Source organism: Aedes albopictus, chromosome 1 (assembly GCF_035046485.1).
Source record: "Aedes albopictus strain Foshan chromosome 1, AalbF5, whole genome shotgun sequence".
NCBI lineage: Eukaryota > Metazoa > Arthropoda > Insecta > Diptera > Culicidae > Aedes > Aedes albopictus.
In genome coordinates, this window is record NC_085136.1 from 272,086,828 (window position 1) to 272,104,489 (window position 17,662).

Here is a 17,662-nt window from a genome sequence, read left to right on the forward strand (position 1 = left end):
ACGGTCGGTTTCAAGGGTTTTCGGAGCCATTTCAGGAAATTTCAGAGCCGAATTATTGGATTCAGGAGGGTGACTTACATTTTTAATAATGGTCCTGTTGCTCCCGCAGAGGCCCTGAGGTGACCAGGATCGCTAGTTGACCCTGTGGAGTTTTCCGGTACTGGTGAGGGACTAGTAATATCATCTGAGAGGTTCGTTGGATCTACCTCGACTGTAAGGGTACACAGCCTGGAAATGGAGCGCGGGTAGTTCCGGATGGCCACTTGACCGTTACTACGCGCACCATTCCACCTTTTCTTTCTTCTAAACCATAGGGGAAAAACCTGCTCAACAGACACCAGAACAGGAAAATCCAGATAGTGTGGGGTTATGGCCATCTTCTACAACAGAATTAAGAGCCTTGACTTCTCTCTCATCGAGCTACTAAGCATTCCCATGGTCGCCAAACCCTATGTCTCTTCGGAACCACCAAGAAGGCATTGCTTCGGAGAGGAAGGCAGGCAGGGTCGAAACCACGCCCGTGACCAACTGTTTTACAAGCACCAAGAACTGATACTGAACTGCTGAAGGCTCAGGCCCCCAGGCCCTTTCAGCTTGCACCAGAAGGAGTTGCTGACGGTGGGGCTTCCACCTGCCCCGACCCTTACCGGGGACCCCTTTCCAACCGCGGGCTCGGATCCAACCCAATAGACCGACGTCACGACAACAACGTTACCGCCCAAGTGTTTGACGGAGCGCTTCGACGTGATAGTGTAATCGCCTAAACTGATCACCGCTTGCTGCACCGACTTCCGGTCCCATCATCTCAGTTTTATGATGAATAAGCAAACTCCAGTTTCCAAAATCTTGATCGAGTGGGTAGTTATTCAATCGAATCACCGTAGACTTCAAGCGTAATGTCGTCAGCAAAGCCAACAATCTTCACTCCCACCGGGAACTCTAACCTCAACACCTCGTCGTACATGACATTCCATAACACCAATAGAAATACACTAGAACTCGCGCCATTGTAGTCACTTTTCTCATTTAATTATTTTAATAACTTTAATTGCAATAATTTGCTATTTCCAAGTGGCCATCTTGTAGAGGACCTTTTGTTTAGGTAAACAAAATTAACTTGACATTTCTAGTACCGCTGCTGACGCCGTAAGGGCGTGGCAAACTAGATGTTAGTCACACAAACAGTCGCGACATTGGACTTCTGTGGCTAGTTATTCTACTGTAACACCGGACCCTGGATAGAACCTTTCGGGACTCCTGAGGTTATGTGAAGGCACTTCCGATCCACCTCTGTATCGTAAACTAGTACTCGATTCTGGAAGTAACTTCCGAGAATCTTTTACAGGTACCCGGGTATCCCCAGACGCAGGAGCGTATCGGCAATACAGTCGACTCTCCACATGTCGATGTTCTACATCTCGATATCTCTCCCTATCTCGATGGCCTGGTCGGTCCCTTCAATCTGCATACATTTTACCATTCTACATGTCGATATCTCCTTATCTCGATATACACTACCCGCCATAAATATGGAATCGCATCGCCTAGTATTGCAACACCCCAGTTGAATATTGCAGCACCCCCAGAAAGTTTGGCATCACCTGAAGACTTCATCACTTTCTGAACTGTATCTCAAAAACCGTATCCCCTGCATAGTTAAGACCTTCAGCAAAGTTGATCAGAAGACTTATAGCTATCAAATGGTAGTAAGTTTAGTGCGTAATTCCGCCGCTATGTGGCGCCAGTGTGCATTTACAACGAAGTACTTTGACATGGTTTATCTCATGATTCTGACCACCAAGAATGTTCGTGTCTTCAGCAATATTGATCAGAAGGTCTGTAGCTATCAAATGGTGGTAATTTTAGTGCGTAATTCCGCCGCTATGTGGCGCTAGTGTGCATTATAATGAAGTACTTTGACATGGTTTATCTCAAGATTCTGACCACCTAGAATGTTTGTGTCTTCAGCAATGTTGATCAGAAGGGTTATGGCTATCAAATGGTGGTAATTTTAGTGCGTAATTCCGCCGCTATGTGGCGCTACTGTGCATTTACAATGAAGTGCTTTGACATGGTTTATCTCACGATTCTGACCACCTACAAAGTTCATGTCTTCAGCAATGTTGATCAGAAGGTCGATGGCTATCAAATGGTGGTAATTTTAGTGCGTCATTTCGCCGCTATGTGGCGCCAGTGTGCATTTACAATGAAGTGCTTTGAAACGGTTTATCTCATGATTCTGACCACCTAGAATGTTCGTGTCTTCAGCAATGTTGATCATAAGGTCTGTGGCTATCAAATGGTGGTAATTTTAGTGCGTAATTCTTCCGCTATGTGGCGCTAGTGTGCATTTACAATGAAGTACTTTGACATGGTTTATCTCATGATTCTGACCACCTAGAATGTTCGTGTCTTCAGCAATGTTGATCAGAAGGTCTACGGCTATCAAATGGAGGTAATTTTAGTGCGTAATTCCGCCGATATTTGGCGCCAATGTGCATTTACAATGAAGTGCTTTGACATGGTTTATCTCATGATTCTGACCACCTAGAATGTTCGTGTCTTCAGAAAAGTTGATCAGACGGTCTATGACGATCAAATGGTGATTAGTTTAGTGCGTAATTTCACCGCTATGCGGCACCAGTGTACATTTGCAACGAAGTACTTTGGCATGGTTTATCTCATAATGATAGTAAGTTTACTGCGTAATTCCGCCGCTATGAGGCGCCAGTGTGGATCTACAACGAAGTACTTTGACATGGTTTATCTCATGATTCTGACCACCCAGAATGTTCTTGTCTTCGGCAATGTTGATCAGACGGACTATGGCTATCAAATGGTGGTAAATGTAGTGCGTAATTCCGCCGCTATGTGACGCCCGTGTGCATTCAAAACGAAATACTTTGACATGGTTTATCTTATAATTCTGACCACCTAGAATGTTCGTGTCTTCGGCAAAGTTGATCAGACGGTCTCTGACTATCAAATGGTGGTAAGTTTAGTGCGTTATTCCGTCGCTATGTGGCGCCAGTGTGCATTTAAAACGAAGTACTTTGACATGGTTTATCTCATGATTCTGATCACCTAGGCCATACGCCGCAGTTTGTCACGCCGCCGGTTTTTATTTTTCGCACCGGTGATCAGTGCACAAACAAAATAATGTTGCATTACTTCAAGGATTCTTCTTGAAATTCTTTCGGGGATTTCTCCTGATACACTGTCGTGGATTTCTCTTAAAACTCCTTCGGGGTTTCCTCCTGGAATTTCTTCGATGATTTCTTTTAGAATTCTTACGGAGATTCCTCCTTGATTTCCTCCAGGAATTCTTCATAGAATTCCTCCAGGAGTCCTCCTGGAATTTCTTGGGGGATTTCTCCTAGAGTTTCTTCGGAGATTTCTTCTGAACTTCCTATGGGGTTTCCTCTCCCCCCTGGGATTCCTGTAGGGATTGCTCCTGTAATTTCTTCAGAGATTTCTCTTCAAATTTCTTCAGGATATCCTCCTGGAATTCCGTCGAAGTATTCATTCTGGGCTTCCTTCAGGGATTCCTTCGGTTCCTTCGATTTCTCCTTGAATTCTTTCGGAGATTTCTTTTGGAATTCCTTCGGGGTCTCCTCTTAGAGTTCTTTTGGGGATTTCTCCTGGAATTATTTCGGGGATTGATCCTCGAGTTCTTTCGGAAATTCCTTCAAGGATTCCTCTTGAAATTTCTTAGGGGATTCCTCCTGACATTCCGTTGGGGACTCCCCCTGGAATTTCTACGGGAACTCCTCCAGCAATTACTTCGGAGGTTCTTCCTGGATTTTCTTTGGAGTTTCCTCGTGGAATTTCTGTTGTGATTCCTCTTCGAATTTCTTCGGAGATTGCTCCAGAAATTTTTCATTGAATTCCTCCGGGGATTCCACCTAGAATTCCTTCGGGGTTTCCTACTGAAATTCCTTGGGGAATTTCTTCTGGAATTCCTTCGGTGATTCCTCCTAGAATTCCCTCACGAATTTCTTCTGGAACTCTTTCAGAGGATATTTTTCGTTGATCCGTTATTGAAATCCTTTGGAGATTCTTACCCGAATTCCCTTGGAAGTTCCCTCTGGAGTCCTGCTGGATTTTTTTTGTGGATAACTGCTGGAATTCCTTTGGTATTCACGCAGGATTATTTTCGGAATTTGCTCTTGAAATTCCTGCGGGGATTCCTCCTGAAATGCCTTTGGGGATTCCCCCTAAAATTCATTCGAAGATTCCTTTTCAATTTTATCCACGGGTTCCTCATGAAATTTCTTCGAGGATTCCTCTAATTTTTTGTTTCGATGGTTCCTCCTAGAAGTCTTTTGAGAATTCCTTCACGAATTACTTTGAAAAATTCTTTCTGGAATTGCTTTGGGGATTCCTCCTGGACTTCCTTCATGGATTCCTCCTGAAATTCTTTCGGGGATTCTTCTTGATATTCCGTCGTGGATTCCACCGGGAATTCATTCGGGGTATCCTCTTAGAGTTCCTTCGGGGATTTGTCTTGGAATTCCTTCGTGGATTACTGCTGGACTTCCTTCAAAGTTTCCTCCTGATATTTCTTCGGGTATTCCTCCTGATATTCCGTCGGGGATTCCTCCTAAAATTAACACGGGAACTCCTCCTGGAATAACTTTGAAGTTTCCTCTTGGAATTCCTGTGGTGATTCCTCTTTTATTTTTTTCGGAAATTCCTCCTGGAATTCCTTAGATTCCTCCTGGAATTCCTTCAGGGTTTCCTTCTTGAATTTATTCGGTGATTTCTCCAAGAATTCCTTCGGAAATTCTTTCTAGAATTCGTGGATCCTTCCTAGAGTTCCTTCGAGGATTCCTTCTTGAATTTCTTCGGGGATTCCTTCTGACTTCCTATGGAAATTCCTCTTGGGGGTTTCCTCTTAAAAAACCTTTGAGGATTCCGCTCGAAATTCCTTCGAAGATTTCTTCCGAAGTATTTTCGGTGGCTCCTCCTGGGATTTTTGCATAAATTTCTCCTGTAATTTCTTCGGAGATTCCTTCGAAGATTCTTTCTGGAATTCCTGCGAGAATTCCACTTAGAATTCCTTCGGGGATTCCTCCTAGAATTCTCTCAGGGATTTCTCCTGGAATTCCTCCAGAAATACCTCTAAGGTTATTTTCGTTGATCGTCCTCTTAGAATTCCTTTGCGGACTCTTTTACTAATTTTCTTCTAAACTCCCACTTGAATTCTTTTGAGGTTTCCTGCTGCAAAATCTTTCGGAATTTCTCCTGGCTATTTTTCGTTGATTCCTCCTAGAAATCCTTGCTTGAAGGATTCCTTCTCGAATTCCCTTAGAAATTCCCGCTGGAATTTCTTCGAGGATTTCTGCTGTAAATCCCTTAGGATTTCTTCTTGAATTCATTTATGGAATCCTCCTGGATTTCCTTCTGAAATTTCTCGACAGATTCTTGAACCACCAGAGATTTCTGCAGTAGTTCCTTCAGGATTTCATACAGCAGTTCCTGCAGAGATAAGCCCCGAATTTTCTTCATGGATTTCTCCAGTTTCTTTCAAGATTATTCCTGGAATTCCTTCTGAGATTCCTCCATGAAGAAACGAGATTCCTTCCCTCTGAATAAATTAAACAAAAAATGTAGCAAAATCTCTATTGTATTGCCTTTAATTGCAATGCAGTATTGCAACATGAACTACACTAAGGATGCGGGTATTGTCACAATAGGTCTAATCACTGGTCGCAGCAACGGATCTGAACAGGACTTACAAAAGGTATTCATTCAATGGTCAAATTTTGGTCACGCCGATTCACGCCGCCGAAAGATGGCACCGGCGTGTCGTCGCCGCCGCCGGCCAAAAATGGTCATCACGCTACCGCCGAGCAAAATATAGTCGGCGCACAGGTAGGCCTAGGTGGTCAAAATCATGAGATAAACCATTTTGAAGTACTTTGTTGTAAATGCACACTGGCGCCACATAGTGGCGGAATTACGCACTGAACTTATCACCATTTGATAGACCGCCTGACAAACTTGGCTGAAGACACGAACTTTCTACGTGGCCAGAATCATGAGATAAACCATGTTAAAGTACTTCATTGTAAATGCGCACTGGCGCCATCTAGCGGCGAAAGAACGCACCAAACTTACCACCATTTGCTAGCTATAGACCTTCTGATCAACATTGCTGAAGACAAGAACATTCTAGGTGGTCAGAATCATGAGATAAACCACCATTTAATAGCCATAGACCGGCTGATCAAGATTGCTGAAGACACGAACATTCTAGGTGGTCAGAATCATGAGATAAACCATGTCAAAGTACTTCATTTTAAATACACACTAGCGCCACATAGCGGCGGAATTACGCACTAAACTTATTACCATTTGATAGCCATAGACCTTCTGATCAACATTGCTGAAGACAATAACATTCTAGGGGGTCGGAATCATGAGATAAACCATGTCAAAGTACTTCGTTGTAAATGCAAACTAGCGCCACATAGTGGCGGAATTACGCACTGAAATTACCACCATTTGATAGCCACAGACCTTCTGATCAACATTGCTGAAGACACGAACATTCTAGGTGGTCAGAATTTTGAGATAAACCATGTCAAAGTACTTCATTGTAAATGCACATTGGCGCCACATAGCGGCGGAATTATGCACTAAAATTACCACCATTTGATAGCCACAGTCCTTCTGATCAACATTGCTGAAGACACGAACATTCTAGGTGGTCAGAATTTTGAGATAAACCATGTCAAAGTACTTCGTTGTAAATGCACACTAGCGCCACATATCGGCGGAATTACGCACTGAAATTACCACCATTTGATAGCCACAGACCTTCTGATCAACATTGCTGAAGACACGAACATTCTAGGTGGTCAGAATTTTGAGATAAATCATGTCAAAGTACTTCATTGTAAATGCACCTTGGCGCCACATAGCGGCAGAATTATGCACTAAAATTACCACCATTTGATAGCCACAGACCTTCTGATCAACATTGCTGAAGACACGAACATTCTAGGTGGTCAGAATTATGAGATAAACCATGTCAAAGTACTTCGTTGTAAATGCACACTAGCGCCACATAGCGGCGGAATTACGCACTGAAATTACCACCATTTGATAGCCACAGACCTTCTGATCAACATTGCTGAAGACACGAACATTCTAGGTGGTCAGAATTTTGAGATAAACCATGTCAAAGTACTTCATTGTAAATGCACACTGGCGCCACATAGCGGCGGAATTATGCACTAAAATTACCACCATTTGATAGCCATAACCCTTCTGATCAACATTGCTGAAGACACGAACATTCTAGGTGGTCAGAATCATGAGATATATTTATAAACCATGTCAAAGCACTTCATTGTAAATGCACACTGGCGCTACATAGCGGCGGAATTACGCACTGAAATTACCACCATTTGATAGTCATAGACCTTCTGATCAACATTGCTGAAGACACGAACATTCTAGGTTGTCAGAATCATGAGATAAACCATGTCAAAGTACTTCGTTGTAAATGCACACTAGTGCCACATAGCGGCGGAATTACGCACTGAAATTACCACCATTTGATAGCCATAACCCTTCTGATCAACATTGCTGAAGACACGAACATTCTAGGTTGTCAGAATCATGAGATAAACCATGTCAAAGTACTTTGTTGTAAATGCACACTAGCGCCACATAGCGGCGGAATTACGCACTGAAATTACCACCATTTGATAGCCACAGACCTTCTGATCAACATTGCTGAAGACACGAACATTCTAGGTGTTCAGAATTTTGAGATAAACCATGTCAAAGTACTTCGTTGTAAATGCACACTAGCGCCACATAGCGGCGGAATTACGTACCAAACATTTCACCATTTGAAGGTCATAAACCTGCTGAACAACTTTGCCGAAGGTCTAAACTTTGCAGAGCACACGGTTTTTGAGATGTAGTTTAGTAAATCATAAGGTTTTCAGGTGATGCCAAACTTTTTGGGGTGCTGCAATATTCAATTGGGGTGTTGCAATACTAGAAGATGCGATTCCATATTTATGGCGGGTAGTGTATCTCTATCTCGATGCGATCTCGTTCATTTTTGTTCTAGATTTTCTCTCTATATGTTGATATGCCCGTTTTTACAGGTTGCTAGATCTCGTTTCTTAGGTGCAAAACATTCTGGGAAGGCGAAGTGACATCTGTTTGTTGACGGTTATTCATAGTTACGGACGATTTTTCAATCTAGTGTGCATTACAAACTGATTCTTGAATTCGATCTCTCCCTATCTCGATGGTCCCTTCAATATCGAGATGTAGAGAGTCAACTGTAGCCGGCCAACTGGCGCTATTAAACGCGTTCCTTACATCCAGTAGAATAACTAGCCACAGAAGTCCAATGTCGCGACTATTCATGTGACTAACATCTAGTTTGCCACGCCCTTACAGCGTCAGTAGCGGTACTTGAAGTGTCAAGTTAAGTTTGTTTACCAAAACAAAAGGTCCTCTACAAGATGGCCTCTTAAAAATAGTAAGTTATTGCAATTAAAGTTATTAAAATAATTAAATGAGAAAAGTGACTACAGCGCCATTGGAGTTCTAGTGTATTTCTATTTTACATCCAGAGTCCCTACCGCACAGAAACGAATCCCCCTTCTCTTACGCTCGAGTACTTTCTCGGCGGTTTTTGTAACCGACAAGATAGCGTCTACGGTGAAACTCTCCTTCCGGAAGCCGTACTGGTTACTCGAAAGACCATTTTCGCCCTCGGTGAACCTCAACATTCTATTGAGGATGATCTTTTCGAGCATCTTCCCCGCCGTGTCTGTCAAGCATATTGGTCTATATGCCGACGGGTGTCCGGGTGGTTTCCCCGCCTTTGGCAATAGAACCAGGCTCTGCCTCTTCCAAGCTTTCTGGGAAAATTCTCTCGTCCAGGCATTTCTGCATAGCAGACCTGAACATCTCGGGAGCCTCTGCAATAACTACTTTTAAGGCCAGGTTCGGAACTCCGTCCGGACCCGGGGCTTTACCTACGCTAAGGGACTTTGCTATCCTTGCAAGTTCCACATCGGTGACCCTGTCCTCATCGCCAGCCCCAGTCCCCGGCTGTCCTACGAAAGGAGGCCAAGCACTAGGATCATGACGTGGAAAAAGCCCTTCGATGATCCCTTCCAACATCTCTGGAGATTGCTCTGTAGGAGCCATTACACTTCTCGTATTGGCCATAACAATCCTGTAGGCGACACCCCACGGGTTAGCATTGGCACTTTGTCAGAAACCCTCAAAGTAGGCCTTTTTGCTTACGCTTATCTCGGTCTTCAGCGCGGCTTTTGCAGCGGCGAACACCACCCGCCGTTCGTTTCGCTCTTCTTCTGATCGAGCTCGCTGCATCCGCCGCCTAGCCCGTAGGCAGGCGCGGCGCAGGTCCGCAATCGCGTCGGTCCACCAGTAAGCCGGTGGCCTCCCATTTATAGGGTGGACTCGCCTAGGCATGGTCGCATCACACGCACGTGAGAGCAGTGTTGGTAAAAACTCAAATTCTCAAATCTCATGGTTGAGTTGTTTCACGCGCGATTCTTGACTCGCCAAACTCACCGCCGAAAAAATCATGCATGAGTTGACTCGTGTTTTCACTCATTGCTTTATTTCTTGGTGTTCTTATTCTTTACATCGAAGTTTTTAGGATTATATGATAGAACAAAAGCAAATCTAGCGTACAATAGCATTGAATACCGTTCAAATTTATTTGGATTCGTTTTACAAGCGAACGAGATTTCGGTGCTTGACTCGTGAGTGCGAGATTTTGCATGAAATTCTCGTGCGAGAGAAAACGATTCAGAATCGCGTGCGAGTTTGCTCACGCAGGAGCGGTTCATGAGTGTGCTTTGAGTGTGAGTTTACCAACACTGCGTGAGAGCACCGCTACCAGCTCGTCGCCGTCTAAACCGAAGTATGATGTCTTCCACCTGCGAGGGCTTGGCCTTGGCCTAACCGCCTCTTCTTCTACCCGCTGCCTGCTGTTGTTGTAGTCGATGCTGTAGCAAACCGCCAGGTGGTCCCTGTGAGCGTAGCTATCATCTACTCTCCAGTTCGAACTACTTGTTAGGCCAGGACTACAAAAGGTCACGTCAATACTTGACTCCGTTCCGTTTCGACTATAGGTACTCTTGGTACCGACATTAGCCAAGTCGACATCTAAGATGACCAGTGTCTCTAGCAGGATCTGACCTCGGCATCCCCATTCCACGGCCCAGGCATTGAAGTCACCCGCTATTACCACCGGCCTTCGCCCTGTTAGCCCGGTCATTATGCGGTCCAGTATTTGCTCTAACGGCCATCGCGGAGGCGCATAACAACTACAGAAGAAGACTCCGTTTACTTTGGCGACCACGAAGCCCTCATAGGTAGTAGACACCAACTCCTGGATGGGGCATTTACCCGTCGTCCATATCGCCGCCATTTTTCTGGACCCATCCGTGACCCAGATTCCGTCGCCGGCAGGTACTCGGTATGGGTCCGCTATGATGGCGATATCCATCTCCCACTCAAAAACCGCCTGACAAAGCAGTTGCTTAGCCGCTTCACAGTGGTTCAGGTTCGGCTGCGTTACCTGCACTGTGATTTGTTGTTCACTGCGGCTTTCTTGAAGGCCGGGCACCTTGGACCACCCGTCGGATGTCTGTTGTTCGCGGATATCCCGGTACAGACCATACAGATGGGTGGACTCGTGCTGCTTTGGGCCTTATGACCTTCAGCGCCGCATCGCCTACACAGTTTGCGCCTGTCAGGGCCTTTGCAGTCCCTCGACTTGTGGCCTGGTTACAGACTCCTAAAGCAAATCTCTGGTGGCTCGTGGAATGTCAGGTGACATTCGCACCAGCCCACCTTTATTCTCCCTACTTTAACGGACTTTTTAACGTCCGCCACAAGTAGCTGAACCAAAACTATCTGTATCCCTGCTGGCCCCTTCCGTAGCCTAACGGCTGCGGTGGCCACCTGCACATCGCACTGTTGCCGCAGTGCCGTGACGAGCTCTTCCACTTCGGTGATCTCGTCAATGTCTTTGACCTTCAGAGTCGCCTCATATGTGAGAGCCCTCACCTCTACTCCATCACCAAGGACCTCTTCTGCCAGCCTCTTGTAGGCGGCGCCCTTGTGGTCCTTCTCGCGCTTCAGCTCCAGGATCATTTCGCCCGAGTACGTCTAATACTGCGTATGTCGACATCCAGACCCTCATGTTTGGCACCGCTTCTCATCACCTTCGACGTCCGAGTACTTGGACTGTTCCGTCTTGATGACGAGCACGTCGCCTTTCTCGCGCTTGGCACGTACTTTCCTGCGCCTTGGCTTGGCGTCCTGGACGAGGGGCGATTCACTTATGTATTTTCGACGCAAGCTGATGTATTGAAAAGCGAATTTGCGTATTTTTTGTGAATTTTTATGCATTTTTTGTAATAGTGTAATATTTTGCACTTTTTGAATTATTTTGTATTGGTGTGCATTTTGTGATTTCAAACCGATTTAAAATGCATTTTTCGAATAAACGCATTTTTTCATATTTCGGGAGTAATTCGCGAATAGGGCGTAACTAACAAAGCAATAACAATGCGAAAACAACAACCGAATTTTGCTGATCAAATTTTAATTCCTATTTAGAAGTAATACAGAATAATTCAACTTGAATAAGGTTAGTTGATACAGTTCTGACTTAGTTTCTTGTTTTTCTAAGAACACTGCACGAATTTGATATTTTTTGCACTAAAACTTCCATTCATTTAATTACGCCTGAATTGATACCTGAGAATGTTAATTTCGCCCAATACTATGCGCCTCGAATCGATATCATTTTCAGAATCGCCTTTTACTATTCGCCTTGTTTATGATTTTGACAGAATTTCGCCATTTGCTTTCGCCGTGTTTACGTTTTGATTTCAGTTTCGCCTTGTACTATCGCCGTGTTTACGTGTTTATTTCAGTTTCGCCTTTCACTTTCGTAAACAAAACACCAAACAAAACAAAGGAGTAGAAGGCGTAATTCTTGTTTTTGTTCGTTTGGAATAGAATGGGATTACGCCTTTCACTCAATCAGTGATTTTCAATGTTAGAAAAGTGATATCAAGGAAACTTTGTGAGCATTTAGAAGACAAATCTAGCTTCTTTTCACTCCTGCAATTACTCGAATTGTGTACATTTTGTTGGTTACGGCTTTTTCGCTAATTATTACGGATTTTTCCAATTCCGCATGTTTTGTTGTGGTTCATTGTATGTAAACAAGAAGAAAATCCCCTGCAGTACTCGCACAAACATTTTCGTTTGATGTTTCTCTTTTTGTAGCCTGTCTGTAGAGATTATTAACAATATTATTGGTAATCTGTGTGAGACTGAATCCAGCATTATAAATCTCACAAAAATACTTTTCTGACCGAGAAAATTCTTGCAAAACAAGAGTTCAGCAAATCCTCGCTCCAGAACTCCCATGCCCATCAACCATCGCCGCTCCGGAACTCCAGATCCAGAAGCCTGCCTCAAAATTTGTGGAGGAATTTGTCAAGGAACTGAAAAGATTGAATACTTTTTTGTCTATCCGACCGAAATCATTTCCAGTTTGGATTGGACTGTGTAAAGGAGTTTAAGAAGAATCGACTGCGAAGTGACCATTCCATTTCGATCATCGAGTATGAGCAGCATGCAGGACTTGGGGCTTGTTCACAAATGTCATAACGCTGGAGGGGGTGGGTGGGTGTACTTCATGGTGTTACAGCTCGAACAAAAAAAAATTCTTTCCATATAAACAATGTTACGAAGGGGTGGGTGGGTGTCAAAAAAGGCCAATTTTGGCGTTATGACATTTGTGAATGAACCCTTGGCCAGATGGAAATAAGCGCTCGGTTGGTTGACAAGGCGATTAAGACTCCCCCTTCCTGCTGAGTGCTGCAGTACGGAACAAGCCTCCTAGTGCAAGCATTCCGTTTCTAACGAACATGGGGGGATCAACCCGCCAAACTGGAAACCCGGATCTATGACCATGGCTGCAAACCAGCAGTAATCAATGCAATTCTTCAACGCTACAAGTTAGCTATAATGTGTCCACAATTTGATTAAAAATTTATTAAATGTACTATAGGCTCTTTCATGTTTCAATTTTGGTTTCAATTCAACATCCTTGAGCAAAAGTCAGTATGTTCCAGGGTATGTTTAAAACTAAATGAAATAAATTCACTACTACGTGAAACCTAACACAAATCAAGACATTACATTCAATTCAAGTTCCTTTGCTGATCTCAAATTCCTGCTACTAAAAAAAATATAATCGGCTGTTTCTCCAGTATCTCATTTTTGGCATCAGCATTTTCCGAAATTGGGTCAACTTTCGAAAAGGAAATAGTATGTTTGATCTTGTAAGAGTATGTGCACAATGGTAATAAACTCTCGAATAAACTCATAAACTCCAGAGTCTTAATCCAGAATGTAGTTTGATGCCGGATTTCTGACTCAGCAGAACGATGGAATGGGTTCCAACGGAATTAATTTCCTTCTAGATAAATAGAATGCCATAATAAACAGCTTCAAAGTGGCTGCTCTTCGATGTTTAAAAATATAAATATATTCTTGGAATTTTCAATGTTTTCGTTGTAATTAATCAAAAACATTACAATTACATGCATTTTTTGCATTTTACCATGTATTTTATCAAGTTTGTGCATTTAAGATGAATTTGCAATATTTTTGCACTTTCTAGGTATTGACGCATTTATGCACTTTTATTTCGAATTGAGGTATTTTTATCGAATTTAGTGTATTTTTGATGCATTTTTGTATTTTTCGTGCATTGAAGTATTTTTGTGCATTTTATTTAATCGTGTATTTTCAATTCAGTAATTTAGCAGAGTGAATTGCCCCTCGGTCCTGGACTTCTACCGGCGGATTCGTCTTCCTCTTCCTCCGCTCAACCTTAGTCCAAGGAGGGTCCTCCCATTGGTTCGCCCTACTCTGCGGCTGCTGAGGGCCCACCAGCGTTTGGAACCCCTTGTTCCCATCGTTCCGGTGCGGGCCAGCCTTTTCAGGCTCACCCTTCCCAGCTTTCCGGGAGCCCTGGCTGACCTTCGGGGTAATAATTCGCCTGGCCTTGCGGGCGCCGCCATGACTGCCTCGCCCGCTTCTGCGAGTGCTTGAAACGCTTGTCACGAGAATTCGCATCAGCCACCTTCGTCGGGCCACCTGCGAAGAAGAAGGCCTCCGTTTGGGTAAACTTTGGCACTTTCTTCTTCACCGGTTCCGCCGCTGAAGCAGTCAGCATCGCGAGTGCATCCTAATGCCGTTTTTCTTTTTTAACCTGGGTTGGAACTGGATTGGTGGAAAATGTGTAAACAAACAACGTCAAACAAAGTTTACTACAAGCGAAACCGAAGTCGGGTTGGGGTTGAAACTGTGATCTCAGCCAGTTTCAACGCAGGTTGGAACTGGATCAAAAAGAAAAACGGCATAATGTTGTCTAGGAAAGTGTTACAGTACGTGTATTAGGTATAGGAACACAGCGTGACTGAGGGAGAAGGGGGGGGGGGTTTAGAAATCCTGAAAAGCGATAGACGTAATAAATGAATCTTCTCTATCTTTATCGTATCAGATGCTGTCTGTATCGATCATGATATCGAAATTAAAAAATATTCAATTTTACCTTTCATTTTCACTCCCCAGGGAAATCTCCGTCAACGACGGCCAGGAGCTGTCCTTCCGCTACTCGTGCCAGTTCTACGAAGTCTCGGCGGCGGAGAACTTTGCCGGCGTCTCACTGGCCTTCCAGTCGCTCATCCGTGAGGCCCGCTCGACCCAACTGTTCCGGGCGCTTCCCCTCCGCCGGAAACTGGGCGTCAACAGCGTTTCGAAGGCGCTCGGTAACATCTTCGGCAAAAACAGCAAAGGCGAACGGAAGAAGAGGCCCTCGCTCAGCATATGACGTCCAGCATCGACGACGGCGGCGATGGTGGACCTCGACGATTCGAGAAGTATTTTGTAAATAGACAACTTTTGAGCAACTGTACAACAAATAGTCGGTAGGATTCTAGACGTTAAGAGACTATTGTTTAGTTATAGGTATAAGACAATTTCCTTTATAAGCTAGCAACCATTCCCGGACGGAGTTGTAAAATATGTCATTTTTACGGACAAGATATTGTAAATAGCTCAAACCCTTGAGAAAAAGTTTTAATTTTACGTGTAAGTGATGTAAAAACAAACGATTAACAAATAGTTGTTAGCAGCAAGCTGAACCCATGAACAAATCGATTTTATTTTATTTTATGGACACGTGACGTTCCTATTTGTGTTAGTTTGTAAGTGCGCGCACTGTACTTTTGAGACTTTTGAAACAAAATTTGAACCTGAATAAAACAGAACGAATTGGATTTTTACCATTTTATTTTGGAGATAAACGGATATTGTTTGCATTTCTTGTATCACAGTCCTGGTTTAAAAAAAAAAAAACAAAATTTTATCAATCTTTCCCCGGTTTACGGTACTTGTGAAAAATATAGTGCAAATGGGTGTATTTTCACAATTAATGGGTTTTCGCACATGAATGTGTAGCTGCGTTATTTCAAACGCCGTAATGTATGTTATAACACAGCATAAGCATAGCTTCACAAATTGGCTGCGTGCTTGCTGAGTTACATTTTCCCCTCCTTGGATCAGCTGTTTCTCGACCGTAACGTTCGAACTGTCAAATCCGCCTTATCTCTCCCGCTCTCGTTCGCAACATTCGCTCTGGCTGCCGCGACTTGCGTGAATCTAACATCCAGCAACCAACAACCTTTTTTATTTTTCCGTGTTTTTACTGGTTGGTGTGAATCTAACAACCAGTTTTTGTACCGTACTTCAACAATGGAGTGACTTTGTACCGATAAGAAGATTATTGATGTAAATCATATGCCCGACCAGTTGCAACAACTGAAAATGTTGCGCGACGGCAAAAATGTTGCATCGCATAAAAAATGTTGCATGCCTGTAAAATGTCACCTCTATGAGAATACCAACATAGGTTGAATGTAACGCGATATTAAAAAATGTTGCATGATATGGAAGATGAAACTTGTTGCACACATTGAAAATGTTGCATCAGATGAAAAATGTTGCATGCCTGCAAAATGCTACCTCTAGTTGAATACAAATGCAGGTTTAATGTTGCGCGTTATAAAAAATGTTGCATGATAAGAAAATTGTTGCACAGCCAAAAAAATGTTGCATGCCTGAACAATATCACCTCTATGAGAATACCAACATAGGTTGAATGTAACGCGATATTAAAAAATGTTGCACGATATGGAAAATGAAACATAAGATGAAACTTGTTGCAAGACATGGAAAATGTTGCATCAGAAGAAAAATGTTGCATCCCTGTAAAATGTCACCTCTATGAGAATACCAACTTAGGTTGAATGTAACGCGATATTAAAAAATGTTGCATGATATGGAAGATGAAACTTGTTGCACGACATTGAAAATGTTGCATAAGATGAAAAATGTTGCATGCCTGCAAAATGTTACCTTTAGTTGAATACAAATGCAGGTTTAATGTTTCGCGTTATAAAAAATGTTGCATGATAAGAAAATTGTTGCACATCCAAAAAAATGTTGCATGCCTGTAAAATATCTCCTCCATGAGAATATTAGCATAGGTTGAATGTCACGCGATATTAAAAATGTGCACGATATGGAAAATGAAGCATGAGATGAAACTTGTTGCACGACATGGAAAATGTTGCATCAGATGAAAAATGTTGCATGCCTGCAAAATGTTACCTCTAGTTGAATACAAATGCAGGTTTAATGTTGCGCGTTATAAAAAATGTTGCATGATAAGAAAATTGTTGCACAACCAAAAAAATGTTGCATGCCTGTAAAATATCTCCTCCATGAGAATATTAGCATAGGTTGAATGTCACGCGATATTAAAAATGTGCACGATATGGAAAATGAAGCATGAGATGAAACTTGTTGCACGACATGCAAAATGTTACCTCAAGTAGAATACTAATGTGGGTTTGATGTCGCACGTTATTAAAAGTATTGCATGATAAGAAAATTGTTGCACAGCAAAAAAAATGTTGCATGCTGCAAAACGCGAGGCGAAACGCCACCTGCTGGGAAATAGTACGGCAAGTTTAATGTCACGCGATGGTAAAAATGTTGCATGACATGAAAATTGTTGCACCGCAAAAAAAATGTTGCATGCTGCAAAATGCCATCTCCTGAGAAATAATGACATGAGAATTGTTGCATCGCATGAAAAATGTTGCATAACTGTAAAATGTCACTTCCATAAGAATGCTAATATGCTCCATAAGAATATTGAAGTGGGTTGAATGTCACGTGATATTAAAAATGTTGCATTGCATGAAAAATATCACCAGCATTAGAATACCAACGGAAGTTGGATGTCACGTGATATTGAAAATGTTGCACGATATTAAAAAAAGTTTCTAGTAAAATACTCATGTCATTTGAATGTCGTCCGGTATTGCAAATGTTGCAAAATACAAAAAAAAACACAAATGTTGCACAACACAAAAAACACATATGTTGCACAGCACAAAACATGAGAATTGTTGCATCGCATGAAAAATGTTGCATATCTGCAAATGCCATCTCACTAATGTGGGTTTAAATGTGGCACGGCTTG

The 17,662-nt window shown here is 42.9% G+C and overlaps 1 protein-coding gene across 4 annotated transcripts in view; it reads left to right on the plus strand.

Moving 5' to 3' along the window:
• LOC109401002 (ras-related and estrogen-regulated growth inhibitor) overlaps window positions 1-15,389 on the plus strand; it is a 321,248-nt gene extending 305,859 nt beyond the window's left edge. For all 4 annotated transcript variants that reach the window (XM_019673469.3, XM_062846774.1, XM_062846775.1 and 1 more), the window contains exon 7: window positions 14,683-15,389. In XM_019673469.3, coding sequence (XP_019529014.1) covers window positions 14,683-14,941 — 259 coding nt within the window. In that variant the 3' untranslated portion in view covers window positions 14,942-15,389. The remainder of the gene's footprint in view (window positions 1-14,682) is intronic.
• Window positions 15,390-17,662: the final 2,273 nt, after the last annotated feature.